General features: G+C 57.8%; 1 protein-coding gene across 1 annotated transcript in view; it reads left to right on the top strand.

Moving 5' to 3' along the window:
* LOC140191858 (src kinase-associated phosphoprotein 2-like) overlaps window positions 1-26712 on the top strand; it is a 256236-nt gene that overhangs the window by 167018 nt on the left and 62506 nt on the right. Inside the window, exon 9 of the mRNA XM_072249652.1 lies at window positions 15642-15754. Coding sequence (XP_072105753.1) covers window positions 15642-15754 — 113 coding nt within the window. The remainder of the gene's footprint in view (window positions 1-15641; window positions 15755-26712) is intronic.

The raw sequence follows: 26712 nt of genomic DNA on the forward strand, positions 1-26712 counted from the left end.
CAGCGCCTGCAGATTTGGTCTTGTTAGTGAGGTAGTGTTCATGGGTTCAATGTCCATTCAGAAATCCGACAGCAGAGGGGAAGAAGCTGTTCCTGAATCGTTGAGTGTGTGTCTTCAGGCTCTTGTACCTCCTCCCTGATGGTAGCAGTGAGAAGAGGGCTTGTCCTGGGTGATGGGGGCCTGTAATGGTGGACGCCGCCTTCTGAGGCACCGCTCATTCGGATGTCCTGGATGCGACTGAATTTACAACTTTCTGCAGTTTACTTCGATCCTGAGCAGAAGCCACTCCCCACCGCCCCACGCCCCCATACCAGACGGTGATACAGCCAGTCAGAAAACTCTCCACGGTAGTTCTGTAGAAATCTGCCAGTGTCTTTGCTCTCTCGCACTCTCCTTCTTCATCGCTCCCATCTGCCTCCCTCGCTCTTACCCTTTCTTGCCCGCTCTCCCTCAACGTCATTAAATTGATTCCATGTGATGCGATTATTCAAATATTTAACACAACCAGGTCCCCAGTTTGTGATTTTAGCAGTTGTAGCCGAGATATTGCAAAGAGAAATGAGGCTGCTCAAAGCACAGAGATACTAATCTGATGAAGACGAAGCAGATGCTCTACTTTTGGGCAGTTTCTGCTGTCAGTGCAGTAGCTGTAGTATCGTCCCTTGCTCATACACGCCTCCCCTTCTCCTTCAGCACAATCACACCCCTTCACCTCTCCCCATCTCCATCACCCCTCCCCGTACACCCCTGATCCTGCATCTCTCGCTATCTCCATCACCCACCCCTTCCCCATCACCCTCCCCGTCTCCATCACCCACTCCTTCCCCATCACCCTCCCCGTCTCCATCACCCACCCCTTCCCCATCACCCTCCCCTTCCCCATCACCCTCCCCGTCTCCATCACCCACCCCTTCCCCATCACCCTCCCCTTCCCCATCACCCTCCCCGTCTCCATCACCCACTCCTTCCCCGTCACCCTCCCCGTCTCCATCACCCACCCCTTCCCCATCACCCTCCCCTTCCCCATCACCCTCCCCGTCTCCGTCACCCACTCCTTCCCTGTCACCCTCCCCGTCTCCATCACCCACCCCTTCCCCATCACCCTCCCCTTCCCCATCACCCTCCCCGTCTCCATCACCCACCCCTTCCCCATCACCCACCCCTTCCCCATCACCCTCCCCTTCCCTATCACCCTCCCCGTCTCCATCACCCACCCCTTCCCCGTCACCCACCCCTTCCCCATCACCCTCCCCGTCTCCATCACCCACTCCTTCCTCGTCACCCTCCACGTCTCCATCACCCACTCCTTCCCCGTCACCCTCCCCGTCCCCATCACCCACTCCTTCCCCGTCACCCTCCCCGTCTCCATCACCCACTCCTTCCCCATCACCCTCCCCGTCTCACTCACCCACTCCTTCCCCGTCACCCTCCCCGTCTCCATCACCCACTCCTTCCCCGTCACCCTCCCCGTCTCCATCACCCACTCCTTCCCCGTCACCCTCCCCGTCTCCGTCACCCACTCCTTCCCCGTCACCCTCCCCGTCTCCCTTTCCCACTCCTTCCCCGTCACCCTCCCCGTCTCCCTCACCCACTCCTTCCCTATCACCCTCCCCATCTCCCTCACCCATAAAATAAATATATAAATTATTGAGTAGTGAGGTACAGTTCATGGGTTCAATGTCCATTTCGGAATCGGATGGCAGAGGGGAAGAAGCTGTTCCTGAATCATTGAGTGTGTTTCTTCAGGCTCCTGTACCTCCTCCCTCACCCACTCCTTCCCCTACACCCCTCTGCGATTCTTCAAAAATGCAGCATCAGGGAGGAGGTACAGGAGCCTGAAGACACACACTCAGCGATTCAGGAACAGCTTCTTCCCCTCTGCCATCAGGGAGGAGGTACAGGAGCCTGAAGACACACACTCAACGATTCAGGAACAGCTTCTTCCCCTCTGCCATCCGATTCCTAAATGGACCATGAATCCATGAACTGTACGTCACTACTTTTTTGCAGTCTGCTAATTTATATATTTATTTATATATATATATAGTACTGTGCAAAAGTCTTAGGCACCCTATTTACCTCTCTATCTATATATCTGTGTGTGTGTAAGACTTTTACACACAGTACTATATTTCTCAAAAGTGGAGCAGAGAGCGAGTTTGTGAATCTGGCGCAGGTGAAGAATGTTGGGAATGGCGAGGGTGGAGTCCCGTGGGAGGGGTGTGGGGACAGGTGGCAGAGAAGGATTGCCAGGGGTTGGGGAGGGAGGCAGACACACCCAACCCTGAGACACCAGGCAAAGTCATTTGATTCCCAAACAATTGGTTTATTGATCATTTCAGAATGTCTCTCTGGTGATTCCCGCTCCCTCCCCTCTCCCTCCCCCTTTTCCCAACCATGATTCCCCTCTCCCTGTCCCCACTTCCCAATCTCAGTCCACAACAGAGACCCAGATCAGAATCAGGTTTATCATCACTCACACATCTCATGAAATGTGCTTTTTTGTGGCAGCAGTACACTGTGATACATGAAATGTCTACAGTGCTGTGCAAAGCTCTCAGGCACCCTGGCTACAGTCTGTATATGCTACCAAGTTGCTCAGTAATGTATTATGAAATTTGTGTTTTTTTTCTGTGGCAGCAGTACAGTGCAATACATGAAATTATTACAGTGCTGTGCAGAAAGTCCAGCTATAGATTTACTTCTGCAGTGGCGGACACAGCACTGGTCCTGGGGTCTCATCACGGGGCACAGGCAGCAGAGGGTCAGCCGGAATAGTGTGCGGCCGCGCCGTGTCTCTGTCTTACAGAAAAATCAAGTTCTCCCCTCCGCGACTTCTGCCGGCCCAGACCTCGGGGTGAGCAATCGGCGCTGCTCGCAGATTCCATTCCCTGACAAAAAAAATCAATTCCAGCTTCTTTTCTCTCTCTCTGTCTGCGGCAGATTGTGTGCCGTGGCTGCGATGGATGCAGTCTGGGGACATTATCGAGTTCCAACTCAGCAGCCAGTGTCCAAAGGCAAGAGGGGATATTGAATTACCATAGCCCAGACATTTCTCTCAAATTAACCCAAGAAGCTGACAAGAAGGCTATTAAATAATCAGAAATGCAGAGACAAACAGAAACTCTCTCTTTTTTCTTCTCTCCCCCCCTCTCTCTCTATCTCTCTCTCCCTCTCTCTCTCTCTATCTCTCTGTCTATCTCTCTCTCTGTCTCTCTCTCTCTCTATCTCTCTCTGTCTATCTCTGTCTCTCTCTCTCTCTGTCTCTCTCTCTGTCTCTCTATCTCTGTGTCTCTCTCTCTATCTCTCTGTCTCTCTCTCTATCTCTCTCTCTCTGTCTCTGTGTCTCTCTCTCTATCTCTCTGTCTCTCTCTCTATCTCTCTGTCTCTCTCTCTATCTCTCTATCTCTCTCTGTCTCTCTCTCTCTCTCTGTCTCTCTCTCTGTCTCTCTCTCTCTGTCTCTCTCTCTCTTTCTCTCTCTCTCTCTATCTCTGTCTCTCTCTCTCTGTCTCTCTGTCTCTCTATCTCTTTCTCTATCTCTCTCTGTCTCTCTCTCTCTCTCTCTCTCAATTTCTCACTCACCCCCTGCCCCACTGGGAGAGTGAGCTGGGCTCTGCCCCACTGGTTTCCCACTTCCTAGTCCACGACAGATCCTGCCCCAGGCTATGAGCATGGAACAGCAGAATTTTCACCTCGTCGCTGAAATTCATCAACACAGCACTGCATTTATACTTAGTTTTGGAAAATGTGCAACTTTATTGACCTTGAAACAGACCTTTCGTGGTTTGGAAGAAGGCATATTTAATTGGTCCCATCACTTCCAAGATAGAAATTTCACCCGTCCAGTAGCCCCAATATTGAAGAATAAACACGCAACCAATAATTCACGGGTGTGTCAATTTACAGTGAGGGGTGAGGGGTGTGTCGGTGTTACAGTGAGGGGTCTGGGGTGTGTGGGTGTTACAGTGAGAGGTGTGGGGTGTGTCGGTGTCACAGTGAGGGGTGTGGGGTGTGTCAGTGTCACAGTGAGGGTGTGGGGTGTGTCGGTGTCACAGTGAGGGGTCTGGGGTGTGTGGGTGTTACAGTGAGAGGTATGGGGTGTGTCGGTGTCACAGTGAGGGGTGTGGGGTGTGTCAGTGTCACAGTGAGGGTGTGGGGTGTGTCGGTGTCACAGTGAGGGGTGTGGGGTGTGTCAGTGTTACAGTGAGGGGTGTGGGGGTGTGTCAGTGTCACAGTGAGGGTGTGGGGTGTGTCGGTGTCACAGTGAGGGGTGAGAGGTGTGTCGGTGTCACAGTGAGGGGTGTGGGGTGTGTCAGTGTCACAGTGAGGGGTGTGGGGTGTGTGGGTGTCACAGTGAGGGGTGTGGGGTATGTCGGTGTTACAGTGAGGGTGTGGGGTGTGTGGGTGTCACAGTGAGGGCTGTGGGGTGTGTCAGTGTCACAGTGAGGGGTGTGGGGTGTGTCGGTGTCACAGTGAGGGGTGTGGGATGTGTCAGTGTCACAGTGAGGGGATGTGGGGTGTGTCAGTGTCACAGTGAGGGGTGTGGGGTGTGTCAGTGTTACAGTGAGGGGTGTGGGGTGTGTCGGTGTCACAGTGAGTGGTGTGAGGTGTGTCGGTGTTACAGTGAGGTGTGTGGGGTGTGTCGGTGTCACAGTGAGGGGTGTGGGGTGTGTCAGTGTCAGAGTAAGGGGTGTGGGGTGTGTCGGTGTCACAGTGAGGGGTGTGGGGTGTGTCTGTGTCACAGTGAGGGTGTGGGGTGTGTGTCGGTGTTACAGTGAGGGGCTGTGGTGTGTGTCAGTGTCACAGTGAGGGGTGTGGTGTGTCAGTGTCACAGTGAGGGGTGTGGGATGTGTCTGTGTCACAGTGAGGGGTGTGGGGTGTGTGTCGGTGTTACAGTGAGGGGTGTGGGGTGTGTCAGTGTCACAGTGAGGGTGTGGGGTGTGTCAGTGTCACAGTGAGGGGTGTGGGGTGTGTCACTGTTACAGTGAGGGGTGAGGGGTGTGTCAGTGTCACAGTGAGGGGTGTGGGGTGTGTGGGTGTCACAGTGAAGGGTGTGGGGTGTGTCTGTGTCACAGTGAGGGGTGTGTCAGTGTTACAGTGAGGGGTGTGGGGTTGTGGGTGTCACAGTCAAGGGTGTGGGGTGTGTCTGTGTCACAGTGAGGGGTGTGGGGTGTGTCAGTGTCACTGTGAGGGGTGTGGGGTGTGTCGGTGTTACAGTGAGGGGTGTGGGGTGTGTCGGTGTCACAGTGAGGGTGTGGGGTGTGTCGGTGTTACACTGAGGGGTGTGGGGTGTGTCGGTGTCACAGTGAGGGGTGTGGGGTGTGTCAGTGTCACAGTGAAGGGTGTGGGGTGTGTCAGTGTCACAGTGAGGGGTGAGGGGTGTGTCGGTGTTACAGTGAGGGGTGTGGGGTGTGTCAGTGTCACAGTGAGGGGTGTGGGGTGTGTGGGTGTCACAGTGAGGGGTGTAGGGTGTGTCTGTGTCACAGTGAGGGGTGAGGGGTGTGTCAGTGTTACAGTGAGGGGTGTGGGGTGTGTGGGTGTCACAGTGAAGGGTGTGGGGTGTGTCTGTGTCACAGTGAGGGGTGTGGGGTGTATCGGTGTCACAGTGAGGGGTGTGGGGTATGTCGGTATCACAGTGAGGGGTGTGGGGTGTGTCGGTGTTACAGTGCGGGGTGTGGGGTGTGTCGGTGTCACAGTGAGGGGTGTGGGGTGTGTCCGTGTCGCAGTGAGGGGTGTGGGGTGTGTCCGTGTCACAGTGAGGGGTGTGGGGTGTGTCGGTGTTACAGTGAAGGGTGTGGGGTGTGTCGGTGTCACAGTGAGGGGTGTGGGGTGTGTCAGTGTTACAGTGAGGTGTGTGGGGTGTGTCGGTGTCACAGTGAGGGGTGTGGGGTGTGTCGGTGTTACACTGAGGGGTGTGGGGTGTGTCAGTGTCACAGTGAGGGCTGAGGGGTTTGTCAGTGTCACAGTGAGGGGTGTGGGGTGTGTCTGTGTCACAGTGAGGGTGTGGGGTGTTTCAGTGTTACAGTGAGGGGTGTGGGGTGTGTCAGTGTTACAGTCAGCTGTGTGGGGTGTGTAGGTGTTACAGTGAGGGGTGTGGGGTGTGTCCATGTCACAGTGAGGGGTGTGGGGTTTGTCCGTGTCACAGTGAGGGGTGTGGGGTGTGTGGGTGTCACAGTGAGGGGTGTGGGGTGTGTCAGTGTCACAGTGAGGGGTGTGGGGTGTGACGGTGTCACAGTGAGGGTTGTGGGGTGTGTCAGTGTCACAGTGAGGGGTGTGAGGTGTGTCAGTGTTACAGTGGGGGGTGTGGGGTGTGACAGTGTCACAGTGAGGGGTGTGGGGTGTGTCAGTGTCACAGTGAGGGGTGTGGGATGTGTCAGTGTTACAGTGAGGGGTGTGGGGTGTGTCAGTGTCACAGTGAGGGGTGTGGGGTGTGTTGGGTGTCACAGTGAGGGGTGTGGGGTATGTCGGTGTTACAGTGAGGGGTGTGGGGTGTGTCAGTGTCACAGTGAGGGGTGTGGGATGTGTCAGTGTCACAGTGAGGGGTGTGGGGTGTGTCGGTGTCACAGTGAGGGGTGTGGGGTGTATCGGTGTCACAGTGAGGGGTGAGGGGTGTGTAGGTGTTACAGTGAGGGGTGTGGGGTGTGTCCATGTCACAGTGAGGGGTGTGGGGTGTGTCCGTGTCACAGTGAGGGGTGTGGGGTGTGTGGGTGTCACAGTGAGGGGTGTGGTGTGTGTCCGTGTCACAGTGAGGGTTGTGGGGTGTGTCAGTGTCACAGTGAGGGGTGTGAGGTGTGTCAGTGTTACAGTGAGGGGTGTGGGGTGTGACAGTGTCACAGTGAGGTGTGTGGGGTGTGTCAGTGTCACAGTGAGGGGTGTGGGGGGTGTGGGGGTGTGTCGGTGTCACAGTGAGGAGTGAGGGGTGTGGGATGTCTCAGTGTCACAGTGAGGGGTGTGGGTGTGTCAGTGTCACAGTGAGGGGTGAGGGGTGTGTCGGTGTTACAGTGAGGGGTGTGGGGTGTGTCAGTGTCACAGTGAGGGGTGTGGGGTGTGTGGGTGTCACAGTGAGGGGTGTGGGGTGTGTCTGTGTCACAGTGAGGGGTGAGGGGTGTGTCAGTGTTACAGTGAGGGGTGTGGGGTGTGTGGGTGTCACAGTGAAGGGTGTGGGGTGTGTCTGTGTCACAGTGAGGGGTGTGGGGTGTATCGGTGTCACAGTGAGGGGTGTGGGGTATGTCGGTGTCACAGTGAGGGTGTGGGGTCTGTCGGTGTCACAGTGAGGGGTGTGGTGTGTGTCGGTGTCGCAGTGAGGGGTGTGGGGTGTGTCGGTGTTGCAGTGAGGGGTGTGGGGTGTGTCCGTGTCGCAGTGAGGGGTGTGGGGTGTGTCGGTGTTACAGTGAAGGGTGTGGGGTGTGTCGGTGTCACAGTGAGGGGTGTGGGGTGTGTCAGTGTTTACAGTGAGGTGTGTGGGGTGTGTCGGTGTCACAGTGAGGGGTGTGGGTGTGTCGGTGTCACAGTGAGGTGTGGGGTGTGTCAGTGTCACAGTGAGGGATGAGGGGTGTGTCGGTGTCACAGTGAGGGGTGTGGGGTGTGTCAGTGTCACAGTGAGTGGTGTGGGGTGTGTCTGTGTCACAGTGAGGGTGTGGGGTGTGTCAGTGTCACAGTGAGGGGTGTGGGATGTGTCAGTGTCACAGTGAGGGGTGTGGGGTGTGTCGGTGTTACAGTGAGGGGTGTGGGGTGTGTCGGTGTCACAGTGAGGGTGTGGGGTGTGTCGGTGTTACACTGAGGGGTGTGGGGTGTGTCGGTGTCACAGTGAGGGGTGTGGGGTGTGTCAGTGTCACAGTGAAGGGTGTGGGGTGTGTCGGTGTTACACTGAGGGGTGTGGGGTGTGTCAGTGTCACAGTGAGGGGTGTGGGGTGTTTCAGTGTTACAGTGAGGGGTGTGGGGTGTGTCAGTGTTACAGTCAGCGGTGTGGGGTGTGTCGGTGTCACAGTGAGGGGTGTGGGGTGTATCGGTGTCACAGTGAGGGGTGAGGGGTGTGTAGGTGTTACAGTGAGGGGTGTGGGGTGTGTCCATGTCACAGTGAGGGGTGTGGGGTTTGTCCGTGTCACAGTGAGGGGTGTGGGTGTGTGGGTGTCACAGTGAGGGGTGTGGGGTGTGTCAGTGTCACAGTGAGGGGTGTGGGGTGTGACGGTGTCACAGTGAGGGTTGTGGGGTGTGTCAGTGTCACAGTGAGGGGTGTGAGGTGTGTCAGTGTTACAGTGGGGGGTGTGGGGTGTGACAGAGTCACAGTGAGGGGTGTGGGGGTGTGTCAGTGTCACAGTGAGGGATGTGTCAGTGTTACAGTGAGGGGTGTGGGGTGTGTCAGTGTCACAGTGAGGGGTGTGGGGTGTGTTGGGTGTCACAGTGAGGGGTGTGGGGTATGTCGGTGTTACAGTGAGGGGTGTGGGGTGTGTCAGTGTCACAGTGAGGGTGTGGGATGTGTCAGTGTCACAGTGAGGGGTGTGGGGTGTATCGGTGTCACAGTGAGGGGTGAGGGGTGTGTAGGTGTTACAGTGAGGGGTGTGGGGTGTGTCCATGTCACAGTGAGGGGTGTGGGGTGTGTCCGTGTCACAGTGAGGGGTGTGGGGTGTGTGGGTGTCACAGTGAGGGGTGTGGGGTGTGTCCGTGTCACAGTGAGGGTTGTGGGGTGTGTCAGTGTCACAGTGAGGGGTGTGAGGTGTGTCAGTGTTACAGTGAGGGGTGTGGGGTGTGACAGTGTCACAGTGAGGTGTGTGGGGGTGTGTCAGTGTCACAGTGAGGGGTGTGGAGTGTGTCGGTGTCACAGTGAGGAGTGAGGGGTGTGGGATGTCTCAGTGTCACAGTGAGGGGTGTGGGGTGTGTCAGTGGTCACAGTGAGGGGTGTGGGGTGTGTCAGTGTCACAGTGAGGTGTGTGGGGTGTGTCTGTCACAGTGAGGGGTGAGGGGTGTGTCAGTGTCACAGTGAGTGGTGTGGGGTGTGTCTGTGTCACAGTGAGGGGTGTGGGGTGTGTCGGTGTCACAGAGAGGGGTGTGGGGTGTGTCGGTGTCACAGTGAGGGGTGTGGGGTGTGTCGGTGTCACAGTGAGGGTGTGGGGTGTGTCGGTGTTACAGTGAGGGGTGTGGGGTGTGACAGTGTCACAGTGAGGGGTGTGGGGTGTGTCGGTGTTACAGTGAGGGGTGTGGTGTGTGTCGGTGTCACAGTGAGGGGAGTGATGTGTGTCAGTGTTACAGTGTGGGGTGTGGGGTGTGTCAGTGTCACAGTGAGGGGTGTGGGGTGTGTCGGTGTTACAGTGAGGGGTGTGGTGTGTGTCAGTGTTACAGTGAGGGGTGTGGGGTGTGTCAGTGTGACAGTGAGAGGTGTGGGCTGTGTCGGTGTCACAGTGAGGGGTGTGGGGTGTGTCAGTGTCACACAGAGGGGTGTGGGGTGTGTCGGTGTCACAGTGAGGGGTGTGGGGTGTGTCAGTGTCACAGTGAGGGGTGTGGGGTGTGTTAGTGTCACAGTGAGAGTGTGGGGTGTGTCAGTGTTACAGTGAGGGGTGTGGGGGTGTGTCAGTGTTACAGTGATGGGTGAGGTGTGTGTCAGTGTCACAGTGAGGGGTGTGGGGTGTGTCAGTGTCACAGTGAGGGGTGTGGGGTGTGTCGGTGTTACAGTGAGGGTGTGGGGTGTGTCGGTGTCACAGTGAGGGGTGTGGGGTTGTGTCAGTGTTACAGTGAGGGGTGTGGGGTGTATCGGTGTCACAGTGAGGGGTGTGGGGTGTGTCGGTGTTACAGTGAGGGGTGAGGGGTGTGTCAGTGTTACAGTGAGGGGTGTGGGGTGTGTCGGTGTCACAGTGTGGGGTGTGTGGTGTGTCAGTGTCACAGTGAGGGTGTGGGGTGTGTCTGTGTCACAGTGAGGGGTGAGGGGTGTATCAGTGTCACAGTGAGGGTGTGAGGTGTGTCAGTGTCACAGTGAGGGGTGTGGGGTCTGTCGGTGTCACAGTGAGGGGTGTGGGGTGTATCGGTGTCACAGTGAGGGTGTGAGGTGTGTCGGTGTCACAGCAAGGGGTGTGGGGTGTGTCAGTATCACATTGAGGGGTGTGGGGTGTGTCGGTGTTACAGTGAGGTGTGTGGGGTGTGTCGGTGTTTCAGTGAGGGGTGTGGGGTGTGTCGGTGTCACAGCGAGGGGTGTGGGGTGTGTCAGTATCACATTGAGGGGTGTGGGGTGTGTCGGTGTTACAGTGAGGTGTGTGGGGTGTATCAGTGTCGCAGTGAGGGGTGTGGGGTGTGTCAGTGTCACAGTGAGGGATTGTGGGGTGTATCGGTGTCACAGCGAGGGGTGAGGGGTGTGTCGGTGTCACAGTGAGGGGTGTGCGGTGTGTCGGTGTCACAGCGAGGGTGAGGGGTTTGTCAGTGTCACAGTGAGGGGTGTGAGGTGTGTCGGTGTCACAGCGAGGGGTGTGGGGTGTGTCAGTATCACATTGAGGGGTGTGGGGTGTGTCGGTGTCACAGTGAGGGGTGTGAGGTGTGTCAGTGTCACTGTGAGGGGTGTGGGGTGTGTCGGTGTTACAGTGAGGGGTGTCAGGGGTGTGTCAGTGTCACAGTGAGGGATTTGTCGGTGTTACAGTGAGGGGTGTGAGGGGTGTGTCAGTGTCACAGTGAGGGATTTGAGGGTGTTACAGGGAGGGGAGTAGGGTGTATTAGTCTCTGAGTTCCCGGAAACCATTCTCCCCTTGGGTGTTAGCGTTGCATCCCATTCTTGTCATGTGCCCAGCACTTCGAACCTGCAGTTTGCTGTTGCATTTCCAGCTAAGTTGGAATGGTTTTCTGTCCAGTTTCGTTGAAGGTTCTTGACTCAAAATTATCAAACTCTGGTTATGTCTCCAGACACTCCCCTGAGATTCATTTTCTTGCAGGCAAAGGGAATTCAATAGGACGCTTGAAAAAGCTGTTGAATAACCAAAGAGCGAAGTAAGGCAAATTGTGCTGATAACAGAAGAATAATTTTGAGAACATGAGTTGTTGAGTCGTTAAAGTGAGTGCATCAGTTGTGGAATCAGTTCAGTGTTGAGGTCCACAAAGTTGGTTCAAGAGCCTGATCGTAATAATTATTAATGGCTAATAATAGTTCCTGAACCTGGTGGTATGGGACCTAAGGCTCCTGTACCTCCTTTCTGATGGTTGAGGGGTAATAACTGTTCCTGAACCTGGTGGTGTGGGACCTGAGGCTCCTGTACCTCCTTCCTGATGGTTGAGGGGTAATAACTGTTCCTGAACCTGGTGGTGTGGGACCTGAGGCTCCTGTACCTCCTTCCTGATGGTTGAGGGGTAATAACTGTTCCTGAACCTGGTGGTGTGGGTCCTAAGGCTCCTGTACCTCCGTCCTGATATTTGAGGGCTAATAACTGTCCTTGAATCTGGTGGTGTCAGTCCTGAGGCTCCTGTACCTCCGTCCTACTGGTTGAGGGGTAATAACTGTTCCTGAACCTGATGGTATGGGACCTGAGGCTCCTGTACCTCCATCCTGTTATTTGAGGGCGAATAACTGTTCCTGAACCTGGTGGTGTGGGCCCTGAGACTCCTGTACCTCCTTCCTGATGGTTGAGGGGTAATAACTGTCCCTGCACCTGGTGGTGTGGGTCCTGAGGCTCCTGCGCCTCCTTCCTGATGGTTGAGGGGTAATAACTGTTCCTGAACCTGGTGGTGTGGGCCCTGAGACTCCTGTACCTCCTTCCTGATGGTTGAGGGGTAATAACTGTCCCTGAACCCTGGTGGTGTGGATCCTGAGGCTCCTGTACCTCCGTCCTGCTGGTTGAGGGGTAATAAGTGTTCCTGAACCTGGTGATATGGGACCTGAGGCTCCTGTACCTCCTTCCTGCTGGTTGAGGGGTAATAACTGTTCCTGAACCTGGTGGTGTGGGACCTGAGGCTCCTGAACCTCCTTCCTACTGGTTGAGGGGTTATAAGTGTCCCTGAACCTGGTGGTGTGGAACCTGAGGCTCCTGTACCTCCTTCCTGATGGTTGAGGGGTAATAACTGTTCCTGAACCTGGTGGTGTGAGTCCTGAGGCTCCTGTACCTCCTTCCTGATGCTTGTAGGATAATAACTTCCTCAACTTGGTGGTGTGGGTCCTGAAGCCCCTGTACCTTCTCCCCAAAGGCAATTAGGATGTCAACTGGCCCCCCTCCCTCCTCACATGCGGCCCGACGCTCTGAGTTCCCCCAGCTGTTTCTTTCAAGCAGTGGATGTCAGCATCTGCGATCTCTTGTGTACCCCTCCAACACGCTGGCTGAGTCCATGTTGAGCTTGCCCTCCTGGGCTAAAAGTGTCCTCTTGACTTGGAGAACTGCCCCATCTTTTCCATCTGGAGATAAGGCCCTGAAGATCTCTGTCCCTGAACTTATCGACTGTAATTTCCTCCTCTCGGACCGGCACACCCCAAAATGAGGCGACCAAATACAGGGCAAATCCAGAGATGTCGCAGTTAGCAGATGTTTTAGAGCTCCGGCGCTTCGGGCTCATGTCCGAAAACCCGTTGCTGTTTGTACGTTCTCCCTGTGACCATATGGGATTCCTTCGCGTACCCCGGTTTCCTCCCCCTCATTTCAAATATGTACGGTTAGGATTAATGAGTCCTGGGCGCGCTGTGTTGGTGACGGAAGCATGGCAACACTTGTAGGTTGCCCCCCACCCAGCATCTCCTTGGACTGTGCCTACAAATAACATATTTAACTATCTATCTACATATCTATCTATCTACTTGTCTATCTATCTATCTCCCTACCCACCTACCTATCTGTCTGTCTGTATCTGTCTACCTACCTAAAGCATAGCCATCTACCTACATATCTATCTATCTATCTATCAATCTGTCTACCTATCTTTCATTCTACCTGTAGCCCCCTGGTAAGCCTCAGGCTCGCTCAGCTCGCTTCCGTTTGTCTGGATGCTGTGTGATGCACCCCTCTCCGCCAAATAACAGACAATACACCATATGCGATGAAATGTTTACACTTTATAGATTTTACTGGAGCTATGTAATTAATAGAGATAAAATATAAAAGAAAAGTAAAAGGCACCAAACTTATCAAATTTCAACCACTTTATGCACAACCATTAACGGAGTCTTCTTTCCATCATCCAATCCCCTCTGACCCCCTCGACCCGCCGCCTGGGACCAACCACAGTGGTTGACCAGACGCTCCACACGAGTCTGTCTCCGTCTCCTCTCCTCGCCGAAGACCCCGGGCCTCGGTCTCCCGCTCCGGTGTCCGTCCCGCCGCCCGGGGTCGCAGCATCGCGTCTCCTCTCTCTGTCCCCATCGCACCTGCTCCCCCAAAGCCCGCGAAACAATAGAATACAGACACACAAGAAAGAATAACATCTATCCCAATTGGTTCGTTCATCCTCTTATCAATAATATAACCCAAACAAGCAGGGAGAGAGAACTCCTTACATCGCAGTTATTATTACAGAAAAGCCATTTTATCCTAACATAACAAAGAAGCCATTTTGTTAGTTACATAAAAGAAGAAACCCCTTACATACCTATCTACAGCCTACCTACCTACCTAAATATCTATCTACCTAACTAACTACTGTAACTATCTATCTATCTATCATAGAAACATAAAAAATAGGTGCAGGAGTAGACCATTCAGCCCTTCGAGCCTGCACCGCCATTCAGTATGATCATGGCTGATCATCCAACTCAGAACCCTGTACCTGCCTTCCCTCCATACCCCCTGATCCCCGTAGCCGCAAGGGCCTTATCTAACTCCCTCTTAAATATAGTCAATGGACTGACCTCAACTGTTTGCTGTGGCAGAGAATTCCACAGATTCACCACTCTCTGTGTGAAGGAGTTTTTCCTAATCTCGGTCCTAAAAGGTTTCCCCTTTATCCTCAAACTGTGACCCCTCGTTCTGGACTTCCCCAACATCGGGAACGATCTTCCTGCATCTAGCCTGTCCAATCCCTTTAGAATTTTATACATTTCAATCAGATCAGATATGAAAGTCCTGCCATCCCAGGAATCAATCTGGTGAACCTTCTTTGTACTCCCTCTATGGCAAGGATGTCTTTCCTCAGATTAGGGGACCAAAACTGCACACAATACTCCAGGTGTGGTCTCACCAAGGCCTTGTACAACTGCAGTAGTACCTCCCTGCTCCTGTACTCGAATCCTCTTGCTATGAATGCGAGCATACCATTCGCCTTTTTCACCGCCTGCTGTACCTGCATGCCCACTTTCAATGACTGGTGTATAATGACACCCAGGTCTCGTTGCACCTCCCCTTTTCCTAATCGGCCACCATTCAGATAATAATCCATTTTCCTGTTCTTGCCACCAAAGTGGATAACCACCTAGCTATCTACCTACATACCTAACTATCAATCTACCTACCTATCTGTGGGTCCATATATCCACATGTGACCAATAAAGTTTCAAATGCCCACCGATCTCTAAGTATGAAGAACTTATCTCTTACAACTCCCGGCAGTATCCTTTCCTCCAATCACCTGAGAATTGTGTCCCCTTCCACCATGGGGAACAGCCTCCGGCTACCTACTCAATCTACAAGGACAGGAGATTCTGCAGATGCTGGAAATCCAGAGCAAAACACACACACACACACACACACACACACACAAAAATGCTGGAGGAACTCAGCAGGTCAGGCAGCATCTATGGAAAGGAGTAAACAGTCGACGTTTTGGGTCGAGTCCCTTCATCGGGACTCTTGATCTACTCTCAGTGGCTAGTTGATTGGGTACGCCTGTGCACTTGCTCGTTGGTGCAAATATCTACTCAGCCAGTCGCGTGGCAGCAACTTGATGCTTAAAAGCACGTGGACAAGGTCAAGAGGTTCAGTTCTTGTTCAGAAACAGGGGGGAAGAAAGGTGATCTGAGTGACTTTGACCGCGGAGTGATTGTTGGTGCCAGATGGGGTGGTCTGAGTATCTCAGAAACTGCTGATCTCCCGGGAGTTTCACCCACATGCAGAATGGTGGGATGAACAAAAACATTCAGTCAGTGGCAGTTCTGTGGGTAAATACCCCTAGTTAGGTGGGAGCATGGCCGGACTGGTTCAGGCTGGCAGGAAGGCGACAGTAACTCAGATAACCACAACAGTGGCGTGCAGAAGAGTGTCTCTGAATGCACAACATGTTGAACCTTGACGTGGACGGGCTACAGCAGCAGAAGACCACGAACGTACACTCGGTGGCCACTTGATGAGGTCGAGGAGGTTCCTAATAAAGTGCCCAGCGAGTGTATGGCTCTTGTCACCTTACACACTGCCCTCATGTCACCTTGCACACTTCCCTCAAATCACTGTCTCTGCTCCGGAAAAGAAAAAGCCCTGGCTCGCTCCAACCCCATCCTCATGGGACAAGCTACCCTGTGACTCTGTGTCTGACTCCCCAGCCTAGGTCTGAGGCAGCTCCAGGCCCATGGAACTCAGACAGCAGAAGTGAGGCTGTGTCGCCCGATGGGTGATTGGTCACACTTGGCTTCAGAAGCCTTTAAAAGGCACTCCGTAATGAGCGTACAAGCGTGGGGCTGGTTGCTACTGGGGGAAGGTGGCTGTGATTAAGACATTCAAACCTCACCTCTGCGTCTCTCTGCTTGTGCGTCCTCATGAAGGGACCTCCGGCGTCAGTTACGAGGACTGTTACCTGGGCCTTTGGGATTGCACAGGGGAGCAGGATGACGAGCTGTCCTTCAAGCGCGGGGATATGATTCACATTCTGAGCAAGGTAAGTGCGGGGAATTTGACATCCGCCCCTTCACGATGCAGACCGCCCCCCCATCTTCCACTCCACCACCCCCACCGCACCCCCTGTCGACCGCACGGCTCAGTCAGTGGCTGGCAAGGCGTCCTGCTTCGAATCCCACCAGGAACCGGACTTGGGGGTGGGGGTGGGGTTGGTCGCACTGCGGAGGGGGCACGGCTAGACTGGGGTCTGCAGACCCCTTGGTGAGTGCCAAAGCTCATCGGCCTGAAGAAGGAGCCTGTGAGCCCCTGCTGGAGGTTCTCTGGGGTGTTCAGTTCAGCCCTCGCCCCCGAAAGCTGATAAACAATGGCAGGATTATGACCAGTACTGCAGATCATAAACACATGGGATTCTGCAGACGCTCGAAATGCAGAGCAACACACACACACACACAATGCTGGAAGAACTCAGCAGGCCAGGCAGCATCTACAGAGAGGAATGAACACTCAACGTTTCGGGCCGAGACCCTTCTTCACGACTGGAAAGGAAGGGGGCAGAAGCCAGAATAAGAAGGTGGGGAGTGTGGGAGAGGAGGACAAGCTGACAGGTGACAGATGAGACCAGGTGAGGGGTGAAGGTGGGTGGATGGGGGAGGGGGAGGAGGACAAGCTGACAGGTGACAGGTGAGACCAGGTGATGGGGAAGGTGGGTGGGTGGGGGAGAGGTGGGTGACTGGTGAGACCAGGTGAAGGGGAATGTGGGTGGGTGAGGGAGCAGGAGGTGGACAAGCTGACAGGTGACAGGTGAGACTACGTTTGAGAGGGGAAGGTGGGTGGGGGGAGAGGGAGGTGTACAAGGTGACAGGTGAGACTATGTTTGAGAGGGGTAGGTGGGTGGGTTGCAGTTAGAAGCTGGGAAGTGATATCTGGAACAGGTGAAGGGTGGATCCCACTGATCTCGGCAAGACTTGTGGTGCTACCCGTGCCCAGCTTTCCCCGCGGGGTTTCGCTCGGACTCGGACGTCACACCTTGGCAGCGAAGTGTTTCTTTTCGAAAGGGTGCGAAAATGCAGGCCCACCATGCCAAAGGTGTGCTGGGGGGCGGGGGGTGGTGAGGTTCCGCTGTTGGGGGCACGGGACATCACCAGGCCCTGTCCAGCAGCCTTCGGGACCCGGGAGACGGCCCCTCGACTGTTTGTGGAAGAAGACGCCGGGGTGCGTGTCGCAATCTGTTCCGAGCAGCCCAGTTCTGAAGGACACCCTGATCGGCAAGTCGCTCCCGGGGACGCGCACGGAGACGAACGTCGCGGTGGCTTCACGGATCGCACGGCGCTACCGTGTCCCGCGGCGTCAGAGTTCAGTTCCAGGGTCCTCTGTAAGCACTGTCGGCAGATCGACGACTCGGGGTAAGAAGCCCTCTGGTCTGGTCTGGTCTAGTCTGCCCGGGACTTGTTGGCCGGCCATCTCGTCGAGATGTCCGTGGTAGGGAACCACCGACTGGCGCTCTCCCGGCCAAAGCTGGGCGCAGCCACCGCCAGGGCCTCGGTGGGGAAGGACCGCGGTGTAGGGTTCTTCCGCTACTGGACAGGGAGGGGCCGGGTTGGGTGAGGAAGCCCCCACCCTCGAGTATTGTAATGAGGTACACCCACCCGACCCCGTGAGGGGGTGGGTGCCCGAGAAGCAACAGAGATATGGATATGCCAGAATATACGAGAACTCCACATAACGCATTCAGTATGGTCGTCGGAACTGCCCAACGCATCACCGGTAACCAGCCTACCCACTGTCACGGACATATATACAGAAAGCTGCCAGAACAGGGCTGATAACATCACCAAGGATCCCACCCACCCTGCTCACAGACTGTCAGTCCCATTCCCATTGGAGAGGAGGCTACGTAGCATCCACACCAGGACGACCAGACACAAAAACAGTGACTTTCCCCCAAGCAGTGAGGCTGATCAACACCTCCACCCACTGACCCACCCCTCCACACCCCCAATCACCCACTGACCCACCCCTCCACAACCCCAATCAACCAATGACCCACCCCTCCACACCCCCAAACACCCAATGACCCACCCCTCCACACAGCCACCCACTAACCCATCCCTCCACACCCCAATCACCCACTGACCCACATCTCCACAACCCCAATCACCCACTGACCCACCCCTCAACACACACCCAATTACCCACTGACCCAACCCTCCACATCCCCAATCACCTACTGACCCTCCCTCCCCCGATCACCCACTGACGCACCGCTCCACACCCCCAATCATCCACTGACCCTCCCCTCCACACCCCCAATCACCCACTGACCCACCCCTCCACACCCCCAATCACCACTGACCCACCCCTCCACACCCCCAATCACCCACTGACCCACCCCTCCACACAGCCAATCATCCACTAACCCACCCCTCCACAACCCAATCACCCACTGACCCACCACTCCACACACCCAATCACCCACTGACCCTCCCTCCACACCCCCAATCACCCACTGACCCACTCCTCCACTCCTCCACATCCCCAATCACCCACTGACCCACCCCTCCACACCCCGAATCACCCACTGACCGACCCCTCCGCATCCCCAATCACCCACTGACCCACCCCACCACACCCACAATGACCCACTGACCCACTGACCCACCCCTCCACACCCACAATCACCCACTGACCCACCCCTCCACATCCCCAATCACCCACTGACCCACCCCTCCACACCCACAATCACACACTGACCCACCCTTCCACACCCCCAATCACCCACTGACCCATCCCTCCAGTCCCCCAAACACACACTGACCCACCCCTCCACACACCCAATCACCCACTGACCCATCCTCCACACCCACAGCCACCCACCGACCCACCCCTCCACACCCCCAATCACCCACTGACCCACCCCTCCACACCTCCAATAACCCACTGACCCAGCCCTCAACACACACCCAATTACCCACTGACCCAACCCTCCACATCCCCAATCACCTACTGACCCTCCCTCCCCCGATCACCCACTGACGCACCGCTCCACACCCCCAATCATCCACTGACCCTCCCCTCCACACCCCCAATCACCCACTGACCCACCCCTCCACACCCCCAATCACCACTGACCCACCCCTCCACACCCCCAATCACCCACTGACCCAACCCTCCACACAGCCAATCATCCACTAACCCACCCCTCCACACCCCAATCACCCACTGACCCACCCCTCCACACACCCAATCACCCACTGACCCTCCCTCCACACCCCCGATCACCCACTGACCCACCCCTCCACACCCCCAATCACCCACTGACCCACTCCTCCACTCCTCCACATCCCCAATCACACACTGACCCACCCCTCCACACCCCGAATCACCCACTGACCGACCCCTCCGCATCCCCAATCACCCACTGACCCACCCCACCACACCCACAATGACCCACTGACCCACTGACCCACCCCTCCACACCCACAATCACACACTGACCCACCCCTCCACATCCCCAATCACCCACTGACCCACCCCTCCACACCCACAATCACACACTGACCCACCCTTCCACACCCCCAATCACCCACTGACCCATCCCTCCAGTCCCCCAAACACACACTGACCCACCCCTACACACACCCAATCACCCACCGACCCATCCTCCACACCCACAGCCACCCACCGACCCACCCCTCCACACCCCCAATCACCCACTGACCCACCCCTCCACACCTCCAATAACCCACTGACCCACCCCTCCACACCTCCAATGACACACTGACCCACCACTCCACACCCCCAATGACCCACTGACCCACCCCTCCACACCCCCAATCACCCACTGACCCACCCCTCCACACCCCCAATCACCCACCGACCCACCCCTCCACACACCCAATCACACACTGACCCACCCCTCCACACACCCTATCACCCACTGACGCACCCCTCCACACCCCCAATCACCCACTGACACCCCCTCCACACCCCCAATCACCCACTGACCCACCCCTCCACACCCCCTATCACCCACTGACGCACCCCTCCACACCCCCAATCACCCACTGACACCCCCCAACACAACCCCAATCACCCACCGACCCACCCCACCACACCCCCAATCACCCACCGACCCACCAACCACACCCCCAATCACCCACCAACCCACCCCTCCACACCCCCAATCACCCACTGACCCACCCCTCCACATCCCCAATCACCCACTGACACACCCCTCTACACCCCCCCGATCACCCACTGACCCACCCCTCCACACCCCCAATCACCCACTGACCCACCCCTCCACACTCCCAATCACCCACTGCCCACCCCTCCACACCCCCAATCACCCACCGACCCACCCCTCCACACACCCAATCACCCACTGAACCAACCTCCACACCCCCAATCACCCACTGACCCACCCCGCCACACCCCCTATCACCCACTGACCCACCCCTCCACACCCCCGATCACCCACTGACACCCCCCACACAACCCCAACCACCCACTGACCCACCCCTTCACAGCTCCAATCACCCACTGACCCACCCCACCACACACCCAATCACCCACTGACCCAACCCTCCACACCCCCAACCACCCACCGACCCACCCCTTCACACACCCAGTCACCCAACGACCCACCCCTCCGCACCCCCAATCACCCACCGACCCCCCCTGCACAGTCCCAATCCCTCACTGACCCACTCCTCCAAACCCCCAATCACCCACTGACCCACCCCTCCACACCCCCAATCACCCACCGACCCACACCTCCACACCCCCAATCACCCACTGACCCACCCCTCCACACCCTCAATCACCCACTGACCCACCCCTCCACACCTCCAATAACCCACTGACCCACCCCTCCACACCTCCAATGACCCACTGACCCACCCCTCCACACCCCCAATGACCCACTGACCCACCCCTCCACACCCCCAATCACCCACTGACCCACCCCTCCACACCCCCAATCACCCACCAACCCACCCCTCCACACCCCCCCGATTACCCACTGACCCACCCCTCCACACCCCCAATCACCCACTGACCCACACCTCGACACACCCAATCACCCACTGACCCTCCCTCCACACCCCCAATCACCCACTGACCCACTCCTCCACTCCTCCACATCCCCAATCACCCACTGACCCACCCCTCCACACCCCGAATCACCCACTGACCGACCCCTCCGCATCCCCAATCACCCACTGACCCACCCCACCACACCCACAATGACCCACTGACCCACTGACCCACCCCTCCACACCCACAATCACCCACTGACCCACCCCTCCACATCCCCAATCACCCACTGACCCACCCCTCCACACCCACAATCACACACTGACCCACCCTTCCACACCCCCAATCACCCACTGACCCATCCCTCCAGTCCCCCAAACACACACTGACCCACCCCTCCACACACCCAATCACCCACTGACCCATCTTCCACACCCACAGCCACCCACCGACCCACCCCTCCACACCCCCAATCACCCACTGACCCACCCCTCCACACCTCCAATAACCCACTGACCCACCCCTCAACACACACCCAATTACCCACTGACCCAACCCTCCACATCCCCAATCACCTACTGACCCTCCCTCCCCCGATCACCCACTGACGCACCGCTCCACACCCCCAATCATCCACTGACCCTCCCCTCCACACCCCCAATCACCCACTGACCCACCCCTCCACACCCCCAATCACCACTGACCCACCCCTCCACACCCCCAATCACCCACTGACCCAACCCTCCACACAGCCAATCATCCACTAACCCACCCCTCCACACCCCAATCACCCACTGACCCACCCCTCCACACACCCAATCACCCACTGACCCTCCCTCCACACCCCCGATCACCCACTGACCCACCCCTCCACACCCCCAATCACCCACTGACCCACTCCTCCACTCCTCCACATCCCCAATCACCCACTGACCCACCCCTCCACACCCCGAATCACCCACTGACCGACCCCTCCGCATCCCCAATCACACACTGACCCACCCCACCACACCCACAATGACCCACTGACCCACTGACCCACCCCTCCACACCCACAATCACCCACTGACCCACCCCTCCACATCCCCAATCACCCACTGACCCACCCCTCCACACCCACAATCACACACTGACCCACCCTTCCACACCCCCAATCACCCACTGACCCATCCCTCCAGTCCCCCAAACACACACTGACCCACCCCTCCACACACCCAATCACCCACCGACCCATCCTCCACACCCACAGCCACCCACCGACCCACCCCTCCACACCCCCAATCACCCACTGACCCACCCCTCCACACCTCCAATAACCCACTGACCCACCCCTCCACACCTCCAATGACCCACTGACCCACCACTCCACACCCCCAATGACCCACTGACGCACCCTTCCACACCCCCAATCACCCACTGACCCACCCCTCCACACCCCCAATCACCCACCGACCCATCCCTCCACACACCCAATCACACACTGACCCACCCCTCCACACACCCTATCACCCACTGACGCACCCCTCCACACCCCCAATCACCCACTGACACCCCCTCCACACCCCCAATCACCCACTGACCCACCCCTCCACACCCCCTATCACCCACTGACGCACCCCTCCACACCCCCAATCACCCACTGACACCCCCCAACACAACCCCAATCACCCACCGACCCACCCCACCACACCCCCAATCACCCACCGACCCACCAACCACACCCCCAATCACCCACCGACCCACCCCTCCACACCCCCAATCACCCACTGACCCACCCCTCCACATCCCCAATCACCCACTGACACACCCCTCTACACCCCCCCGATCACCCACTGACCCACCCCTCCACACCCCCAATCACCCACTGACCCACCCCTCCACACTCCCAATCACCCACTGCCCACCCCTCCACACCCCCAATCACCCACCGACCCACCCCTCCACACACCCAATCACCCACTGAACCAACCTCCACACCCCCAATCACCCACTGACCCACCCCGCCACACCCCCTATCACCCACTGACCCACCCCTCCACACCCCCGATCACCCACTGACACCCCCCACACAACCCCAACCACCCACTGACCCACTCCTCCACAGCTCCAATCACCCACTGACCCACCCCACCACACACCCAATCACCCACTGACCCAACCCTCCACACCCCCAACCACCCACCGACCCACCCCTTCACACACCCAGTCACCCAACGACCCACCCCTCCGCACCCCCAATCACCCACCGACCCCCCCTCCACAGTCCCAATCCCTCGCTGACCCACTCCTCCAAACCCCCAATCACCCACTGACCCACCCCTCCACACCCCCAATCACCCACCGACCCACACCTCCACACCCCCAATCACCCACTGACCCACCCCTCCACACCCTCAATCACCCACTGACCCACCCCTCCACACCTCCAATAACCCACTGACCCACCCCTCCACACCTCCAATGACCCACTGACCCACCCCTCCACACCCCCAATGACGCACTGACCCACCCATCCACACCCCCAATCACCCACTGACCCACCCCTCCACACCCCCAATCACCCACCAACCCACCCCTCCACACCCCCCCGATTACCCACTGACCCACCCCTCCACACCCCCAATCACCCACTGACCCACCCCTCCACACCCCCAACCTCCCACTGACCCACCCCTCCACACCACCAACCACCCACTGACACACCCCTCCACACACCCATTCACCCACTGACCCACCCATCCACACCCACAATCACCCACCGACCCACCCCTCCACACCATCAATCACCCACTGACCCACCCCTCCACACCTCCAATAACCCACTGACCCACCCATCCACACCTCCAATGACCCACTGACCCACCCCTCCACACCCCCAATCACCCACTGACCCACCCCTCCACACCCCCAATCACCCACCGACCCACCCCACCACACCCCCAATCACCCACCGACCCACCCCTCCACACACCCAATCACCCACTGACCCCCCCCACCACACCCCCAATCACCCACTGACCCACCCCTCCACCCCCCTTATCACCTACTGACCCACCCCTCCACACCCCCAATCACCCACTGACACCCCCCCACACAACCCCAACCACCCACCGACCCACCCCTCCACACCCCCAATCACCCACTGACCCACCCCTCCACATCCCCAATCACCCACTGACCCACCCCTCCACACCCCCAATCACCCACTGACCTACCCCTCCACACCCTCAATCACCCACTGACCCACCCCTCCACACCTCCAATAACCCACTGACCTATCCCTCCACACGTACAATGACCCACTGACCCACCCCTCCACACCCTGAATGACCCACTGACCCACCCCTCCACACCCGCAATCACCCACTGACCCACCCCTCCACACCCCCAATCACCCACCGACCCACCCCTCCACACACCCAATCACCCACTGAACCCCCCTCCACACCCCAAATCACCAAATGACCCACCCATCCACACCCACAATCACCCTCTGACACCCCCCCCACACACAACCCCAACCACCCACTGACCCACCCCACCATAGATCCAATCACCCACTGACCCACCCCACCACACCCCCAATCTCCCACCGACCCACCTCTCCACACCCCCAATCACCCACTGACCCACCCCTCCACATCCCCAATCACCCACGGACCCATCCCTCAAGTCCCCCAATCACCCACTGACCCATCCCTCCAGTCCCCCAAACTCCCACTGACCCACCTCTCCACACCCCCAATCATCCACTGACCCACCCCTCCACACCCCCAATCACCCACAGACCCACTCCTCCGCACCCCCTATCACCCACTGACCCATTCCTCCACACACCCAATCACCCACTGACCCACCCCTCCACACACCCAATCACCAACTGAACCAACCCTCCACACCTCCAACCACCCACCGACCCACCCCTTCACACCTCCAGTCACCCACCAACCCACACCTCCGCACCCACAATCACCCACTGATCCCCCCCTCCACAGTCCCAAACCCTCACTGACCCACCCCTCCACACATCCAATCACCCACTGACCCACCCATCCACACCCCCAATCACCCACCCACCCACCCCTCCACACACCCAATCACCCACTGACCCACCCCTCCACACCCTCAATCACCCACTGACCCAGCCCTCCACACCTCCAATAACCCACTGACCCACCCCTCCACACCTCCAATGACCCATTGACCCACCCCTCCACACACACAATCACCCACTGACACACCCCTCCACACCCTCAATCACCCACAGACCCACCCCTCCACACACCCAATCACCCACTGACCACCCCTCCCCACCCCCAATCACCCACTGACCCACCCCTCCACACCCCCTATCACCCACTGACCCACCCCTCCACACCCCCAATCACCCACTGACACCCTCCCAGACAACCTCAACCACCCACTGACCCACCTCTCCACAGCCCCAATCACCCACCGACCCACCCCACCACACCCCCAATCACCCACCGACCCACCCTCCACACCCCCAATCACCCACCGACCCACCCCTCCACACCCCCAATCACCCACTGACCCACCCCTCCACATCCCCAATCACCCACTGACCCATCCCTCCACACCCCCAATCACCCACTGACCCACTCGTCCACACCCCCAATCACCCACCGACCCACCCGTCCGCACCCCCAATCACCCGCCGACCCCCCCTCCACATTCCCAATCCCTCACTGACCCATCCCCTCCACACCCCCAATCACCCACTGACCCACCCCTCCACACATCCAATCTCCCACTGACCCACCCGTCCTCACCCCCAATCACCCACCGATCCACCCCTCCACACCCCCAATCACCCACTGACCACCCCTCCACACCCCCAATCACCCACCGACCCACCCCTTCACACCCCGAATCACCCACTGACCCTCCCCTCCACACTCCCAATCACCCACTGCCCACCCCTCCACACCCCCAATCACCCACCGACCCACCCCTCCACACACCCAATCACCCACTGACCCCCCCTCCACACCCCCAATCACCCACTGACCCACCCCTCCACACCCCCTATCACCCACTGACCAACCCCTCCACACCCCCGATCACCCACTGACACCCCCCACACAACCCCAACCACCCACTGACCCACCCCTCCACACCCTCAATCACCCACTGACCCAAACCTCCACACCCCCAACCACCCACCGACCCACCCCTTCACACCACCAGTCACCCACCGACCCACCCCTCCGCACCCCCAATCACCCACCGACCCCCCCTCCACAGTCCCAATCCCTCACTGACCCACACCTCCACACCCACAATCACCCAACGACCCACCCCTCCACACCATCAATCACCCACTGACCCACCCCTCCACACCTCCAATAACCCACTGACCCACCCATCCACACCTCCAATGACCCACTGACCCACCCCTCCACACCCCCAATCACCCACTGACCCACCCCTCCACACCCCCAATCACCCACCGACCCACCCCACCACACCCCCAATCACCCACCGACCCACCCCTCCACACACCCAATCACCCACTGACCCCCCCCACCACACCCCCAATCACCCACTGACCCACCCCTCCACCCCCCTTATCACCTACTGACCCACCCCTCCACACCCCCAATCACCCAATGACACCCCCCCACACAACCCGAACCACCCACCGACCCACCCCTCCACACCCCCAATCACCCACTGACCCACCCCTCCACATCCCCAATCACCCACTGACCCACCCCTCCACACCCCCAATCACCCACTGACCTACCCCTCCACACCCTCAATCACCCACTGACCCACCCCTCCACACCTCCAATAACCCACTGACCTATCCCTCCACACGTACAATGACCCACTGACCCACCCCTCCACACCCTGAATGACCCACTGACCCACCCCTCCACACCCGCAATCACCCACTGACCCACCCCTCCACACCCCCAATCACCCACCGACCCA

This window comes from Mobula birostris, chromosome X, assembly GCF_030028105.1.
Source record: "Mobula birostris isolate sMobBir1 chromosome X, sMobBir1.hap1, whole genome shotgun sequence".
NCBI classification, from domain to species: domain Eukaryota; kingdom Metazoa; phylum Chordata; class Chondrichthyes; order Myliobatiformes; family Myliobatidae; genus Mobula; species Mobula birostris.